This window comes from Argopecten irradians, chromosome 16 (genome assembly GCF_041381155.1).
Source record: "Argopecten irradians isolate NY chromosome 16, Ai_NY, whole genome shotgun sequence".
Lineage (NCBI taxonomy): Eukaryota > Metazoa > Mollusca > Bivalvia > Pectinida > Pectinidae > Argopecten > Argopecten irradians.
This window is the reverse complement of record NC_091149.1, coordinates 26,706,781-26,725,951: the sequence shown is the minus strand read 5'-3', so window position 1 is coordinate 26,725,951 and position 19,171 is coordinate 26,706,781. Positions and strand designations below refer to the sequence as shown.

At 35.3% G+C, this 19,171-nt stretch overlaps 1 protein-coding gene and 1 long non-coding RNA gene across 3 annotated transcripts; one reads left to right on the top strand and one right to left on the bottom strand.

Annotated features, from left to right (window-relative positions):
- Nucleotides 1–5,829: 5,829 nt before the first annotated feature.
- On the bottom strand, nucleotides 5,830–12,079 carry LOC138310384 (2-oxoglutarate and iron-dependent oxygenase JMJD4-like). Of its 2 annotated transcripts, none has more exons than XM_069251587.1 (7): nucleotides 11,766–12,079; nucleotides 10,408–10,573; nucleotides 10,016–10,147; nucleotides 9,417–9,502; nucleotides 8,885–9,066; nucleotides 7,087–7,230; nucleotides 5,830–6,658 (listed from the first exon to the last, which is right to left on the bottom strand). In XM_069251587.1, exons 1-7 carry the CDS (start codon nucleotides 12,040–12,042, stop codon nucleotides 6,104–6,106), a joined length of 1,542 nt encoding a protein of 513 aa, XP_069107688.1. In that variant the 5' UTR covers nucleotides 12,043–12,079; the 3' UTR covers nucleotides 5,830–6,103. The 2 variants fall into 2 exon arrangements, with proteins under 2 accessions (XP_069107688.1, XP_069107689.1); XM_069251588.1 differs by having other exon boundaries at nucleotides 11,808–12,079.
- A 2,724-nt stretch (nucleotides 12,080–14,803) lies between these two features.
- On the top strand, nucleotides 14,804–17,119 carry LOC138310385 (uncharacterized). Its single transcript, XR_011206417.1, has 2 exons — nucleotides 14,804–14,879; nucleotides 16,628–17,119. It is a non-coding gene; the product is annotated as an uncharacterized lncRNA (long non-coding RNA).
- Nucleotides 17,120–19,171: the final 2,052 nt, after the last annotated feature.

Sequence of the window (19,171 nt, the reverse complement as noted above, 5' to 3'; positions counted from 1 at the left end):
ACAAAGTACAGGTCTTATTTATAATACTAATATTTATTTTGCATATTTATAATTAGTTAAGTGTGTTAAAATATGAATTTACTAAATAACAAATGCCTTTTGTCTAGTTTTTTTTATTTAAATTCACCTCTACTTTTTCATTATGTTTTCTCAAGAAGAATGGATGGTGTAATACAATAACTATTTAAATGTCAGAGAAGAAATACGATGTGAATAGTGAATATAAGTTGTAAAATGTAATGAATCTTTTCATTTCCATTTCACATCTGTTTCTTAGTCATTAATATACATAAATGATTAATTAACATCTGTTTATTTTACTCTGCCTTACAGCTAACAAGTATATACCAGCTATATATAAAGAGCGATCAATTATGGCACATCAACAGCAAAAATGCTAGCAAGATTTTTTTTTTCTTATTTTTCTTATATACAGCATATAATATATATATTTATATATATATATATATATATATATATATCAGTGCAATCTGATTAAAATACAGATCCTTATTATCACTACGTTTGATAAGAGGATCTGAGAAAATCCCATTAGGGGTCATGTCCAGGTGACCTTTGGAAATGGCCAATCAAATTGCTACTTGCAAAATTTTGATAGTGAATTCAGGGACGAAATAGTTTGAAAAACTGTCAGAATTATTTTGGTTTACGTAGTCATCTCGCCCAATAAAGCTAATTGTATATGTATACTGGGACGAAATATCGTTTACAATGGATGTGACAAGGTGAAGAAAAAGTATCTTACATGAAGACCACGTGGTATAAAGGTCAACTGGACGTGACCCTTTATGGGATATTGTCAGATCCTTTATTTAACGGAGTGGTTATAAGGATCTGTATTCTAATCAGATTGATATCAGTGATTTCGCAGCATAAATTTCCTTCATTGGCAGGAATAAGATTTTTTTTGGTTTTGTTTTTTTTGTTATTTTTCTTATATACTGTATATAATATATATATTTATATATATATTAGTGATTTCGCAGCACAAATTTCCTTCATTGGCAGGAATAAGACATTTAATCTAGACTATTCCTATACATGTGTAATAGTTCTGGATCAGGAGTACATGTAGGTACAGTAGTTTATCAGTAACTTTGATATCCCTGTCTTGTCTTGTATTTGTCTGCATGCTCCAGGAGTAAAATAATGATTATGCAAACTATTATAAAAAAACGTTTGTAAACATTTTATCGTACTTGTTCTATAACTGATACCTACTAGACAATAAATCTGAACCGTATAAAATATCAAATTCTAAGCGAGACGGTTTTTTTATATATAGACATTTGAAGGTCTTTCTGAAGGGATTTTTTTCACGTCTTGTGAACGGGACGGTAGATATTTAGAATGGTAGTTATGTTTGTTTTGGACAAAAATAATATATAAATGCATAAATACGCATAAAATAACTGGAATTCTACAAAAAAGTATTGACAATTGTGCCCGAGTGATTTTCTGAGGCACTGTTATGTGCTCCCCTAGGACACATATAGGCACCATTTCGTACCCGGCCGAAAGGTATAGTAGGCCCACAGGCGTTTGGCTCTATAGACATTTTTCTTCTATATATGTAATACTGACACAGTAATAGAGTGTCAAACGCCTGTGGTAGGCCGGGTACGTATATTCGTTCTAAATGTACACATGTAAAAAATGTAACTACATATAGCTATAAACTAAATAGATATTTTACACATTGATAATTTACTGCATTTGATAATTGCATTTATAGATAATGTAATATATAACAATATAAATGTACTTACATGTACAATGTACCTTATTTGATGAGAGTCTACTTACATAATATATGTGCACCGAGTGACGGAGTCTATATTATCATGTTAAATATTATGACCGAAATTTTATCTAGGCACTTCACGGATTATACCAGGAGCATGACACTGAGTATCATGAAGAAGCCGCTTAACAGTGTGTTCTTTCGTAAGACCAATTAACATTGTCATTTCGTAGCACTTATTAAAATTTCAATTAACGTGTATATTTACCTGGTCAATTTTTTTCGCGATTTTAACTGAAAACGAGAAAATATATTTTAACGGTTTTTAGTTTTTTGCGACCTGATTTTCAGAGTACATATAACTAAACCATTTCTCCCATACTTCACAGGGATATCCCGCGGTTGCTAGGGAAAAGATAACTCTATCTTACACAGGGGGGTGTAAGACAGGTCACACGCGTTGGACAATAACGTGACGTCATCAATACACGCGGCGTTGCGATCATGGTAGTATCTGAAGAAAACATCATTTCAGGGCCTGGTGTTATGTTTTTTTCAGACTACATTTAATTATGTTAAATATTTTTTATATTGAAGTAAAGAAAGACGCTCATACTTTTCAATGATGGTAATATTGTAAATTAAGTAACTTTTGTTACTGAAGAAAATACGAATTCATCTGCTCCTGTTTTTAATAGATGAAAATATCCATTCGTCTGCGGTATAGCATATTTAGTAATATATATAGACAGAATATTCAACTTGGTAATAAATGTTTTGTTATTCATTTTTTTTTTTTTTTTTTTTGTAAATCAATTTAGGGATATTTAAGGCTGTATAGTTTTGGATAAAATTTTGCCAGAAACATCCTTAGGTGAAGGGGAACAGAATTTGTATAAATTTTGGCTCTCCCTCGGGGGCAGGGGAGCATTAAGGGAGTGGGACGACTGGTTCGCCCGTTGTCAGTATAATGTGACCGGATGATGTGTGTTGCTTGGTGTCTTCGGCAGCATACTTCAGTGATATAGCACTATAAAAAGGGCAACAGTTCCACTATACAAGCAGACAACATAAAGATACATTGTACCTCAGTCTCCCAAAGCTCGTGCTTCATACACGCATGACTCCACGTAGACAGTAGGCCTTCGACCTTGACCTCGGCAGTTAATAGGACGTTAATTTAATCAATCAAACAAAATCCAAATCTGTATATATTTTTTGTTCCAATATGTCCAGTCTTATCTTTTACATCTTGTGAAGTGTCTAATCCTGAACTCTCTTAGCACTATATAGCCCGATGCTTTATAGAGTGAGCTAGCTATAGCTGGTCACTTACTGTAATATTGTAGCACAAAACACTACTGGAAAGGTAATGGTGGAAAGGTATGTAGGTCGGGCACTAAATATCTACTATGTACTAAATAAATGCAAACAATTTTTCTTCTGCTTATTATGAGTTTTGCAAACAAATCTCGGTGTCTTCAATTCTCGCACGTGAAAATATATCTCGTAGATACCTGTACAAGGTTGACCGATCGCGAATGACCCATAAGTATATGTTACCACTATGACCTTGAACTTAGGTACAGTATCGCCCAGTTATTGAAAAGAAACGTTTTAACGATCTGAATAATTTTGTAATTGTCAAAGACCAAAATGACCTTTTTGTTCAGAAAACAATCCTTCAAATTTAATAACTTAACACCAGATATTGCTAACTGGTTTTTTTATGTCGATTTAAAAAGAATTTCTGCAAAAAGCCGCCCAGATATTATTATTCATTATTAAATCATGTTATTTCAACAGCGAAATTGTGTAAATACTTTTTAAAAAAATCCAGTGATACCCCCACAGTTTACATTGAAAAAAAAAAAGAAAACAAAATGCTTTTGTGATTCGAACTCGAACATAAACGCTATCTCACGAAAACTTTTTGTACGAGTTACCTCCCTTCCAAAAACGTACGGTATACGTTTGACGATATATAACAGGATATGTAAATAAGATGTAACCACTGTCATGCAACACATTTTTTATATAAGCTAAATTATACGGCAGGTTGGGAGGGTGGGATACTAGGTAGTTGAAATACCTAATAGAAGAACTGGAATCCTATAATCTCCGTAACAAGTTATCATTGCACTGTTACTGCAATATGTGGAGTTTTTTTTATAGTCTACTGTTATGCTATTTTTTATAATTGGTAAATATTTCAACTACTTCGCAACTGAACCGTTTTGCTTCTGGAGTAAACAAAAACCTGAAGATACATTGGAGAATCAAATGTCGCCTTTCATTGTGTTTCAGTACATTTCGTTAAATTATTTCACTTTGTAGAAAGTCCTAAGTATTAATTTGATATATGGATAAAATGTCAATTTCGTAACACGCATGTAGGCGACTATATTTTCGACAACTTGCCACTTACTATACAAAATTTCCAAGTAATTTAGAAAACCATTTACGATGCTTGACAGTTAATAAAACATTATTGAGATTATTCCATTTTGTTAAATGTACACAAGTATATTTGCATTGTCAGCTCTGGTAGATTGGTAACACACATTCATTACAATTTTTTTTTAAATGTCATTTAAAATATCCCATCAAATGTCTGACCTTTTACTACCGCCGCAATGTAACAGAATTTATATGTGACACATGTCTAATGCATTTCCCCTATCGAGCCCTGCCCCTCCTGCCTCCAGGGGGTCAGAGCCAAAATATATGCAAGTTCTATTCCCCTTCCCCCAAGCATGTTTGTGGCTAAATTTGGTCACATTCCATGCAGAACTCTAGGACAAGTAGCGATTAATGGGATTTATCTCTATTTCCCCTATTGGGCCCCGCCTCTCCTGCCCTCGGGGTTCAGAGCCAAAATTTATACAAGTTCTGTTTCCCTTCTCTCAAGGATGTTTGTGGCAAAATTTGGTCACAATCCATGCAGAAATCTAGGACAAGTAGCGATTTATAAGATTTACCTCCATTTCCCCTATTGGCCCCGCCTCTCCTGCCGCTAGAGGGTCAGAGCCAAAATTTATACAAGTTCTGTTCCCCTTCCCCCAAGGATGTTTGTGGCCAAATTTGGTCACAATCCATGCAGAACTCTAGGACAAGTAGCAATTTATAGGATTTACCTCTATTTCCCCTATTGGGCCCCGCCCCTTCTGCCCCGGGCCGCGGGGTGGTCAGTGCCAAAATTTATACAAGTTATGTTCCCCTTCCCCCAAGGATGTTTTTGGTCAAATTTGGTCACAATCCATGCAGAACTCTAGGACAAGTAGCGATTTATAGGATTTACTTCTATTTCCACTATTGGGCCCCGCCCTTCCTGCCCCCAGGGGGTCAGAGCCAAAATTTAAACAAGTTCTGTTCCCCTTCCACCAAGGATGTTTGTGGCCAAATTTGGTAACAATCAATGCAGAACTCTATGACTAGAAGCGATTTAGAGAAAATGTTGACAGACGGACGCTGGACACCACGCCATGACATAAGCTCACCGGCCCTTCGGGCTAGGTGAGCTAAAAATACATTTTTAGTACAAGCGTACTTTCACACTATTGGTTCGGTTGTTGGCTGTGGACATCCGCTATTCGCAAAGTCCAACTGCGCACACGTTACTGCAGTCTATGTGTTTTCCCGTTAAATAGATTTCGCCGTGATAAAGTGACGCTTATGTGAACAGTTAACACACAGCACACAACAACGGAAGAAACATTACGACTGTATGTCATCCTGACCCTTCAGGTAATTAGATGACCTAAATAGAGACCTGCAGGGTCAAGTACTTAGTTGTATGATGAACAGCATACTAAGTCTTTATTAAAAAATAAGTGCATGATGATTGGCTCTATGTGAAACCTTTTCTTGGAAAGTTCAGATTGATCATAGTTGTAGGACGCTAACAAAACATGTTGGTGTTCTCTTTGACTTCGACAATTTATGGTTGACATAATTATACTCTTTCAGAGCATTATCTTCCTATAATTCATATATTGTGCAAAGGTGTGCCTAGAAATATAATGTACATTGAAAAGATATTTAAGCTACAAAAAAATGTGCTCTGTGCTGCCAGAATTTTATTGAACATCAGTGACATCTGAACCTTTTCCTGTACTCTAGCTGTTTTCAGCCTCCGATGGAAAGACATGGTCTTTTCAATTGATGTAGCAAGGTATAGAAAACGCATTTGAACAGATGGTATAAAGGTCATCCGAACACGACCCCATTATAGGATGTTCAGATCCTCTATTTAACGGAGTGGTTATAAGGATCTGTATTTTAATCAGATTGGTGTTTACATAATCAGATAAATATTCCCTTGTAAATATTCCATATCTACTGGCCATCAGATCCTATATAATCGTCCATCATATCTATCACAGACCTAACATCAGGGTTTGTGGCTATACCCTGGAATTCCTCAGTTTTTATCATGTCAACAAGAGTTTGTTTGACTTGAATCAAATCAAAGAGTGCATGATACACTGATCCAGTCTGAGATTCTGTTTCTCTTTTATTTCTATCACAGATTTCATTATTATCACATGTGGGCTGGGCATTATCATTTTGGCACATGTCTAATTCACTTAAAGAATTACGAGGATCGACCTGCACATTTTTATACGAGTCTAACTGTATTTTGTTTTGACACATGTTAACTGTTCTATCACACGAGTCAGTCTGCCCACTTTGACACGTGTCTCCTTCACAATGACTGGTGTGATCACTACTTTGACAGTTAACTGATGATTCGTCAGTAGATATCTTTAAAACACTTAGACTGTTCTGGGTTTGCTGCATACAAAGGAAGTTCATCCTGTTTGTTGCTATGGTAACTAAGTAACGGTAGAACTCTGAGAAATCTATTCCGCTACTTGCCTTCAGGATCAACTGGAACAAATAGAATAAGCATAATCAACAACAGATAGTATGAATAATTACAAGTCATTAGGAGTTGTTATCTCCTTTGCATGCTTGCCTTCAGGGTCAGCTGGAACAAGTAAAGCAACAGAAAGTATGAATGTTTACAAGTCATCATAGGTTTTTTCCACCACCATAATTAAGGAAGAGTTACTAACCTTATGATTATAGAGTTCGAGCTCTCAGGTTCTTCTGGTTTAGTCATTTTATTTTAACAGTAAATTTGTGTTATAATTATCTTGATTTAGAGACTCTTATATCATGTCAACAATGGAGATATCGTTCTGGATGAAAGATACTTTATGATCAATTAAGTTTTGATGTAAGCAAAATACCTTTTTGATACCTTTTTGATAATTTTTTTCCTCTGTAAATCCTTCAGGATTCTATAAACATACCTGACATTGTTCGTTCCATCCGTCCATGTCCCGACAATCAGAAATTTCTCGCTGTACCTCAGACAACTCCTGCTTCAGGAAACTCCAACATCTGTTCAGGTTACAGCCGTTCATCCAGTTATGGTTGATTGATATTGTATCTTCCTGAAACAAATCAATTTCATTTTCATCAAATTATAATATAAGCACTTACAATACATACATTTTCATAATTCAATAAAATTTATTTCAAGTTTGAGATATATGAGGAATAAGGCATCAAGGGTTAGTTCCCATAAAACAAGAAAGAGTTGTCTCCCTTCAAATAGAAATCTAATTTGATATAAATTTTCAAACATTATTTTGACTAAAACTAAAAGACCAATGATTGCCTATAAATATCATTTAAAGGAATAATCTACTTCGATCTAGTACTGTACTTACTTTGATGGCTTCCAATATCAAAATCTCTATAAATGCAAACGATTTTACCTGTACATGAAGTCAGTACTAGTCATTAAAATCATTTGCTACAAATTAAATTTTACCTTTTATCAAATTAACTTCAATATTTACTAATACAATTTTCGAGTACAGTACTATAGATCAGAGAAGTAATATCACAGATGCAAATTACTTTAAAATAGTAAATATGGAGTAACTGTCTAGACAAAAAAAATAACTAATACTAAAACAAAGTCTTACGAGATTATGGACTTGATGGTGCCATCCACTCGGGACAAAGATGACCTCAGGCTAATTCTTTTACATAACCAAGAAGTGAAATATGGCATAAATGTATTGTTCTATATTTCTTATGAAACAAATAACGTGAAACATTGACAAATTCCACGTCATTGTTAAGTATTTTAATTAATATCGTTGAAATATCAAATTGTTGATCAATACGATTAAGCAGGTAGAATATGGACGCTGTACCTATACCCGAGCCAAAGTCACGCACGTTAAACAAATGAACTACATAACCACTGCGAAGGTGATAAAATGATTTTGAGGCAAGATAATTCACCTAATAAGGTAAACAAACTATAGTCAGAGCGATTTGAGCAGTTCTAGACAAAAGTTGCATTACTCTACGAGCAGGGGACAGGGTTCGGCATACAAGAAGTTCGACCACAATGTGTAATGGCGGACAGCGAGCGAGTTTGAAAATTTCACACACATGTCGCCACCATGGGCTTTTCAGGCACATCACAGTAAAACCGACTAATCTAAATTCCATTAGAACTGGGGTTTTTCCGATATATTTACAAATTTTAATGTTCTCTTAGAATGAATTGTCCCTTTAAAAAGGGCAACAGTTCCACTATACAAGCAGACAACATAAAGATACATTGTACCTCAGTCTCCCAAAGCTCGTACTTCATACACGCATTACTCCACGTAGACAGTAGGCCTTCGACCTTGACCTCGGCAGTTAATAGGACGTTAATTTAATCAATCAAACAAAATCCAAATCTGTATATATTTTTTGTTCCAATATGTCCAGTCTTATCCTTTACATCTTGTGAAGTGTCTAATCCTGAACTCTCTTAGCACTATATAGCCCGATGCTTTATAGAGTGAGCTAGCTGGTCACTTACTGTAATATTGTAGCACAAAACACTACTGGAAAGGTAATGGTGGAAAGGTATGTACCTTTATCAAATTAACTTCAATATTTACTAATACAATGTTCTAATAAAGTAGTATAGCTAGATCAAAGAAGTAATATCACAGATGCAAATTACTTTAAAATAGTAAACATGGAGTAACTGTGTAGACAAAAAAAAAAATTAATACTAAAACAAAGTCTTACGAGATTATGGACTTGATGGTGCCATCCACTCGGGACAAAGATGACCTCTCCTGGTTCCTGGATGACCTCTATCCTGTGTGCTGATCGGCTGTAGTGTGGGTAATTATCAAGGTCATTCAATTCATCTGAATTTATGTCATAAACCAGATTCCCAAACTTATTTCTGTATTTGTCTTCCTCTCCTGTAAAAACATAAATCTGCTTTTGATAGTGTATCTTATAAAGATTCACACCAAAAATGAAGATTTACCTATCTGAAATTTACACTTAATAACACTACTTTGCAGTGACACAGGACTGGATTGAACATTGGACCAGATTGCTCGGTCCAGTGTTTGAACATTTGACCAGATTGCTCGGTCCAGAGTTTGAACCCTCTTGCCGCCACATTTTCTCCTTTCCTATTACAACTCCTTAATTTAGTCACAACTCTATTGACTTTACAAATTTAAGAAGAAATCTAGAATTGTAGGAATTTCATTAATTATCATCTTGAAAAATATTTCAACTCTACATGATCATGTGTTTTTACCTGGAGCGATGAAAATCCATCGTTTTCTTCCACAGATATTAGCGGACCAGCTGTAGGAACGGAACACGTCAGCATGGAAGGGTGTCCTGTCAATATATTAATTTACATTTACAATTATAACAGTTGTATAACAGTTCTGGCTCAGGTAATCAGACAGATATATTGGTAGAGCATACAGCTAATGTTTTGTGACTCAGATTTGAGTCCAGGATTCCTGGTATAATTGTGTATTTTTCACACCCTTTTAATACTATTTGGACGAATTAATTGAGAATTGCTTAAATTCAATTCATTGCTTCTATTATAATGCTGACTACATATAGCAAAGTAAATCGGAGCATCATACTGTTAGTATAAAACACATATAGTCCTACAAAGTTCTGTTATAGATATAATGTCATATATATATATATTCCAGATAAATATTCCCTGAATAAATGTTTGCACCTACAGAGTCTGTTTTGTGTAGAACCCATGTTAAATATGTATAGTTAAGAATTATGTTTAAAATTTCAGATCCATCGATATTCCCTTAAAAAAATCAATAGAAACCATGGTAACAGAATAAACACAATTCTGTTCCTTTGTTGTACACTCACCAGGTGCCCTTGGGACCCATGTAAACAAAACGGTAGTCATCATCTGAGTCGGCACGGCTATCCCAGAATTCATTCATCCAATCAGAACTGAAGAACACAGGTGTGGAATATGCATGGTAATCCGGGAACGCTCTGAAAATCAACAACTTTGTTATAAAAACATTTTGCTTTAGACCAAGTTATAGCTGATCAAAGCAAAATTAGCAACAAACAAAACAAAAAAATAGTAGGTATTATGTATATCACTGATCATAACGTTAGGTGATATAATGAAGTTCATGAACTACAGTCAAATCTGTCTATAAAGCTTTAAGACCACTCAAGAGACAGAGGTCAAATTCTATTCTTATAGCTAGATGGTTTTTATACACAGGCTGTTTTTCGGTACATACTTAGTGAAGTGCCAGTCTTTGAGATAGAGACATCTGTGTGACTTTGGGTGACTGTCAGAGATGTAAGTTTCCCAGTACTCTAGGAACTCTCTAAACACCATGTCCTCCTTACAATGGCTGCTAAACTTCTCCTGTCCACAGTTAGCTACAGGGACTACAGCATCACCTACATGCAGATAATATCAATGTTATTGTAGAACAGACAAAATAAACACTTCCTGTCCACTGCCCTGACAAGAAAAGGAGAGATCGAATCCTGGTATCCAGTGTGATAAATAAAGACTCTACCAACTGAACCAAAGAAGCAAGCACTCCTGGGTCCCCCAATTATTTTACCATTATAAATTAATGATAAATATTTACATTTCCTTTTTCACCTTCCTATATAACCTTACTAACCGGGCAATCGTTTACACTTGCGTAAACGCAGAGGGGCTGCTGCGCAAGAACACAAACCGAAACACTGACTTCCGCCCTTATGTGAATGCGCATCCGGTTAGGCCAAAAAATATGTGCCATGACAAAGGTTCGATATCAACATCAGTTTAAATGCAATGGAAAGCATTGTGTTAATATTAAGAAAATAAAAAATGAAAACATATGAAATAAATGGATTAACAACGCTAAAGTTATTGTGGAACTATATCTTATTTACTCCCGGAACTTGACACATTTTCCCGCCAAATTGGAGCCAGTTGTTCCGCGATTCTATCAATTACTCTGCTGTTCCATCAATTGTATAACGTTGAAAAAACGAAGGTTTATTCACCGGAACACTAAATTTAAAAGAAATGGTCGGTCGAAATGTAAATATAAGGAATGTTTTTAAATTTTTGTTGTTTACTGGTGTGTAAACTGCATTTATTATACAGATATTTCAACATGACGCGCGTCATTTAAAATATCTGTACAAAAATGCAGTTTACACACCAGTAAACAACAAAAAATAAAAATCATTCCTTAAATAAGATAAACTTTATAATTCTAATATCATCTACCTGTCAATACCAACAGATCACTGACTGTCAAAGAGACAGAAATTAGCTGAGTCTTTGAGTCATGTACATTGTATATTGTACATGTACATTGTATATTGTACATTGTAGGCCTAGGGTGCATGATTATGTTAAATCAAGTTAACTTATAATGAAATTTACATATTGATAAAGTTCACAATTGACAAAATGAACCTATGAAACAAGAATAATACACCCAAATAATCATCAAATAATATTTCCGTAACATATTACATTAACCGAAGTACCATATTAACCGAAATATGACAATATTCGGAAGACTCGGTGACAGTTATTACTTGTGATGTGCCCTTTATGACCAGTGTTACTTGGCTCACATACCAAAGTGTTGTTTCAAAAAAGCGAAGTTAGGCTTTCCTGTACCTCCATCAACCCAGTTCTGTCTGCTCAACCAGTCTTGTGTCAGCTTCGACGAGAAAATGCAGGGTTGATTTTGCAGAAGGTATTTCCGAAAGAAATCTTCGTATGAACTATCTGTCGGACACAGTCGCTGAATGAAGATCTGTGATACGTCATACTGTTGATTGTCTATATCACGTGGTGATTCAGAACTCGATTGTTTGGAAATAATCGGTAATGTGATGAGTTTCTGCGCCATTGCTTTCGATGGGCGCAGACATCTTGTGGCGATAGTAATAATTGTATCGCGCGCAAGGACGGTAAGAGCTAATCCGGAATTCTATTGTATACATAATGTACAGTCAGACAACATACATAAAAGTGTTTATGATAGTGTTTCTTTCATTATCTACATCCAATTTTGTTCAATACAGTTAGATGTTTCTGATGAGAATTAAAATGGGTAATTATCTTCTTTATTCGTTACTGTGGGCAGGGGCGTAGGAAGGGGGGGGGGGGGGCAAACATGCCCCCCACCCCCCAATTTCCGCCGACTGAAATGTACTAAAAATGCTTTTTTGAAAGAAAAAAAGGGTCCTCCTGCACATTTTTCGTATTTCATTATAGAAAATTTAACGCTGCGCGGCGCATTTCCTAAAAAGTTCTTGAAAGCACATAATGTTCAAACCTTAAATAGTAAAAATTCAATACACATGAACTAGACTAAAAATGTCCATCAAGGGACACTATGTACTATTTCAAAAAATGTCCGCTCGGGGTTTCCAAATTCACAAAATATGAAGACGAACTTCTCAGCGTAGTACCACTACAGCTCCTGTCCATACATGGGCGCCATTTGTGATAGAAATAAACAAAGACGTGGTTTACTTCTGTTGGTTCTTTATTACTCTCACGGGAGCGCGTCGTCTACATATGGTCATTTGAAGCGGGAACGAAACCCCTGCAAACATAATACGTAAGCTTCTATAAGTTTCTGAACATATACACATACTATTTACATCCACAAATATATTGTAATTACATTCTATAATTACCTTTGACTAGTTGGTAACAATTAGTCGGAAGTGTCGTGGAGTAAGGAGTCCCTGTGTATATGTTCAGAAACTTATAGAAGCTTACGTATTATGTTTGCAGGGGTTTTCGTTCCCGCTTCAAATAACCATATGTAGACGACGCGCTCCCGTGAGAGTAATAAAGAACCAACAGAAGTAAACCACGTCTTTGTTTATTTCTATCACATGTCTCTGAAAAAATCAATTTGTTTATATGTCTTAGCAAGACAATTAATTCATTTTTTTATGTTACACAACAATGTGCCGATGGTGTGAAGCCGGTATATTCAGATGGAGCAGAGTTGCATAATGCTATGACGACACAATTATCATTTCTAAATGCAGGTAACCGAAAAATTACCATGTTAGAACGCTTTAAAAAATCATTAAAATACATCGTAAAACTCATCTCAGCCATTCTAAATTCGTAATTTTTCCCGGGGGGGGGGGGAACCCACGGACCCCCCTAACACCAAAATCTCGCGCCTTTAGGCGCTCGCAAATTCATCAAAATGCATCGTAAAACTCATCTAAGCCATTCTAAATCGTAATAGTTTTCCGGGAGAGACCCCCGGACCCCCCAAACACCAAAATATCGCGCTTTCGGGCGCTAGCAAAATCATCGAAATACATTGGAAAACTCATCTCAGCCATTTTAAAATTACAATATTTTCTTGAGGGTCACCCCCAGACCCCTAAAACACCAAAATCTCGCTCACACGCTATTTTGGCCAATTTACGTATTCGTTAATTTCCTTTTAGCGACCCCACTGTCTATAAATGTGTACAAGAATTATATTCAATGATATATGAAAAAAGTATATAAAGTATATATGGTTGTGTGTTGATTCATATTCCTATACGCCACTTGTGGGCACAATAATGTTGAACTGAAGCTGAGGACAGTCATTCAAAAATAATATTTTATACATTGTAAACTGTAGCCACATGTGTTTTGGCTCTAGAGACATTTTTCTTTCCACCTATATTGTGCCTGACACAGCGTTGTACTTAGAGAAATCTGTCTCAAGAGCCAAACGCCTGTACATGTGCTGTACTATAATAGCTAACTACATGTAATTTAGAACGAATATACGTACCCGGCCTACTATACCTTTCGGACACCAAAAGACGACACCATTTTCTGTCAAAAAGTCTTTTGAGCTACAATATTACAGCTACATGTAATTCAATTCTCATCCGCGGATCGGATGACGTCATGTATACATGTATGTATACTCAGGAAGTACTGAAGGAATTTGTCTCAAATGTCATACGCAGGTGACCATAGAGCCCTAGTTGTGCATATTGCATTTAAAGGGGCACCTGTCTGTACATTGTAGTGTTATTGAACAACAATTATGATCACGAACTTCCACCAAGGCTAATTACTGTACTTATCCTATTACATAAAGTAGGCTAAATTTGTCTCGTAGTTTTGTAACGTTGCATAGCATTTGCCCATACGAAACTTTTTGTTTTTGCGCTGTTTTTTTTTCTATTGAAAATCAAATAGTTTTATAAAATATTTGCGTCATGCAATTATGCACTTTTCATATACGACAAATTATGCCATATATGCATCTTCTGGATTCATATCTGATCAAGATTTAAAACTAGTTCAGAGCTTTCATGTACTCAATCTTGTTTCAGTAATATATATAACTGATGTAAAAATCGAGAACCTAGAATCTGCTCGAATCTTATAAAGAAAGTAAAATTGTGTATTAAATCAAGCTGCGATTATGTTATCCTCGTTGGAACTGATGGGAAAATACCGTCAGATTTTTAGATAAGATTGGAATTGATGTAACTGATCCCGAGCCATCGGTCCATTTGTAACAGTAGGCAGATGGCCATGTTTCATTTACTCCCGTGTTAGACATTCAGTGGAGGGGGCTGAGATTGGGAGGGGGCTGAGATCGGGAGGGGGCTAGGGGGGATCTAGAGTAGAGGGATCCTTAGACAGGCAGTAAAACATTTAATACAGAAATACAGAGTAGCGGACACTACACAGAAAATGGTGAGCAAACACTTTTATTTTAGTGGGTTCTCGCGTATTGTTATTATTTCCGTTCATCTTTTATTCTCCGCAAACATTTTACATATTGTTGTATTCTCCCTTTGTTATGCGTATTTTGTTTTTATGTATAAATACTTATCTATTGATTAACTATCTGTATTTAAGTTTTGAGTTTAAAAAAAGTCTGAGAGAGAGACAAATCATCATTAAATTATACTATATAAATTTTGTACTAACGTTGAGTTTATAAATTATATACTTATGTACAGCCCGCGCAACATTCTAAAAACTCAATATTGAGCGCTGATTTGCGGGAACCCATAATCTTAAAACGCTATTAAGCATTGGTATTTTATTACTTAGTTCATGAATTGTCGTTCCCTAGAGAGGATGATAGTATGTCCATGCTGTTTTTTGTTTTGTTTTTAAATTAATTTGGTTATATTCTAAGTTATTTTCTATTGTTTTATTGTTTATTGAATTAATTTCCATCAAGCTTTATTGGATAAATGACGATGTCAAACTAAAAGAAAAACAATCGAACATTAAACTCTCTAGTGTATCATTTAGGGCGCAATTTTGAAAATACCGTAAAAGTAACACCCCAATATACTTCACAATTCTCAAATGTTGTGTTAAAACAGAAACCAGACACTAATTATTATCTTGTTGAATATTTGTGTCGTATTAGAATTCAAATGTTTTCGATTTCGCCATATTTTTGCATAAAAAGTTATTTGTTAAAGTATTTACCTTTCATTTTCTGCAATTTTGCACAAATTACTTTTCCCTTTGCTTGCACTCCCCGGCCTAGCTAGCGGGAGTTGTATTTGAAATGACGGTCGAGGGTCAGAGTTCACACGTGATAACTGTTAGGTTTATCTGAACTCCACGCTTCATTACCCGTAAAACAGATCACTAGACAGCCCGAGAAGGAACTTTCTCACATTACGTTTGTACGATCTAGTTTTACAGAAAGGTATATAACGTCTCCATTGATATCAAAATAAATGCAATACTGTACTGATATAAGTAACGTCATTAAAGAGTTGATGGAGTGTGACAGAGAGAGCAGACATTTGTGAATTAATTTGGTTAATTACCAAATAACTGTATTTGCTGCCCATAGTGATGTTTGTTTGGGAAAATTTGTTTTTTTATTTAAAATACGGTTAGTGTAAATCCTATCGTTTTTTTGTAGCTGTACCCTCTTACACACAGAGTTTTCGGCTTATCTCCTTAACATAAAAATCGGTTATTTTTTTATAAGTGTTATGAAGTTCAGTTTGTTAGATGTTATAATTAGGCCTTAGTAATAAGAACGAAGCGTATGCGTTAACAAAATTGTAATTACGTATTAGCACCATAGCATGTCCGAAATCATAACTATGATAGTTATAGAACACTTATATTGATAGTGTTTAGAGTAGCTACGTAAGGATAATGTATATTTCATTATTTTACTACAAAATGAAAAATAATGTGTCCCTAAGGAATACATTTGGATGAAGGCGCCAGTTGTTTTAAGCTTGGGACAAGTCGGTATCGTTTTAGTTGCCACGGGAAATCATGCAATGCCAATTGCAATTCAACACCTTCTCTAATATCTAACATACAATAGTCATTTTACAGGGCATATTTGTATGTGCTTTCGATACTCTTTCTCTTGGTAGCCATTCAAACGCATTTCTTCAATATCTCCTTGTATACAGAAGTATGTTTTCGTGCATTATTTTCTCATTATACAGGGTAAATTTGTACTTCCGGTTCTACTTCTCTTGGTTGCCATGGTGGAGGGATCACGCTGGAGTCACGTGAACTGTGATTGGTGTGTCAAGATGATGGAACACTGTACCTTCCGGTGTCAGATGCAGACGTCATTCGCCGGCTGGTATTACTGCTCAGACTTCTGTGACAGACGGAACATCGCGTGCGAAACTAACTGTAAACCGTCCAAACCATACTTCTACAAGTTCAAGGACGAATAGGAGACATAAAGATCAAGGCCACACAGTTTGTCACTGTCTCTTGTGATCTGTCCAAATGTTTTCATCTGAAATGACCATATGTATTCTGTAAATTTAGTTAGGCTGTGTCTCTGCCAATGTAAAACACAAATGATCGTCATTTTGGTACTTCCTGAACTGTGGTCATACATTGCAAGGGATAAATGTCAATTTGAAAACATGCAACTAAACGGAATTAATTTCTGTTATTAAAATGATAAACGAAAACTTTTATTACGTGTTCAGTTCTGTATTTACTCTGGCTCATGAATTATGGTGGTCACGTGGGTGCACCTCCCATTTCACACAATGCACGGGAGGCCGTCCTTACGTGGCCCTGGTTGTAAATAGGACGTTAATTAATTTTAATAAATTAATTTTGTTTGTTTGTTTTTAGATAATGTTGCTATTTGTTTTACAAAGTGTTCGTAAAGTTTCACGAGGTTGCGTTATGTTTTATCAAAGAATCTTACGGAATAATATATGGGAGAATGTCAACTGTTATACCATCCATTGTATCTACGGTTGTGAATGAAAAACCCCAGTTGCTTTATTTTATTTCTATCTATATCATAATATTTCTAGACAAGTAATTTGATAACATATACGGTTTTTTTCTTTTACATTGTTACATTTATTTCGTTTATAGACAAGATATCAGCACAATCGGAATCGGTGACAATTCAAATCTAAAAATCCACCAAGTTAGGTGTTTTTAACCACCAAACACTAAAAACAGAATTAGTTTCAATACTGTGACTGGGCGGAATGTGTTGTGTGGTGTCTTCGGCGGCATGCTTCAGTGGGATAATACTTTAAAATGGGCAAGAGTTCCACATTGCAAAAAAGCCACAACAGAGGGGGCAGAGAGGGGAGGTGAGGAGGGGGGGGGGAGTTCACAGCTCAATCATGGACAAACTAATGCAACAGTTAGGAGTACGGGAAAAAGCAATGTCACCAGCCTTGAGGAGAATTGTTGAAGCTGGTGAGAAAGCATCTTGCTGGTTCTAGCACCGTCGGGACGACTTGGAATGGAAGTTTGAATCCATCGAGTAGTGGATTGGTCACCACTACTGACCCGCAACTGGAGGACGTCGTGTTTAGGGTTGAAACATCTGAGGATAGTTGGCAACTACCTGTTGACGATGGAGATGACAACGGAGCACCGAGGGGCAGAAAACCAGGCATTTAAAATACCGGGATGCCAGGAGATGATGCAGCATTAGATCAGCTGTAAGTGTAACAAATCAAAGTGCCAAGGCCACTCATAGATGCTGTGAATGAAGGACTCAAAAAAAAAAAAGGAATAAAGAAATTGGTTTTTCATTTAAATATAGAATTTAGTAAACTATACATAAGTCAATGTGCAGTGTTGAATTTCGGAGTTTAATAAAAAATATTTACGATATACCGTATTTATTTTATGATATTTGAAGTTTTTCAAGAACAATAAGTTGAATAACTTTTTATCCTGAAATAACTGTAATAAATTTTATTTCTTAATTAGTTTTGAAATAACGATTTCAACACCAATGAAACCGTTCAGAATCTGAGTATCATTTTTTTTATAATTCTTTATTTATTGCTAAATTATCAATTTCACCAATGTCTCTTCAAAGACAAAAAAATAATAAGTAAACATTTTCGTATCTTAATATCCACTTATAACATTGAAGAATATTTTCGGAAAAATACATGTATAACATTAAAAGTATTACCATTTCCGGATATGTTTTGGTTTCCTTTTTAGAAAACTAACATGAATTGCTTTGACGACTTTTGACTAATAAATCATGGCCAGATACTTTTGCCAAATAAAAGGTACATTATTTCATTACGTACATTGTAGATAGTTCTATATCACCCAGATTTCTTTTAAATTCACAAGAACGCTAGCCGTTAACATCAAGAAAACTTGATAATGTCACTTTAAGTTGCTCGTACATAAATAGATCTATATTATCATTATATTTTGTAAGTTTATGTTGATAGATTTGGTACTTTTTCCCTTTCAATATACCGCAGTTGTCGATAAACAAGACAGAACTCCCAGTGACAGATCAAGGGAGGAGGCACGTACTCAAAACTTTTAACTTTTACTGCGCAATAATATCTCGGATATAGTTCGTCAATACAACCAACGCAAAAAACTTTATAAGCGTTAAAAGAACTTTCTTTTGCAGTTACCTTCGTAACATTTGATAAGATTACAATAATCGATCATTAGCATGAATTACGTAAAATTTAAATAAACATACACAATCCAAAATCCACCGAAAATCTGTC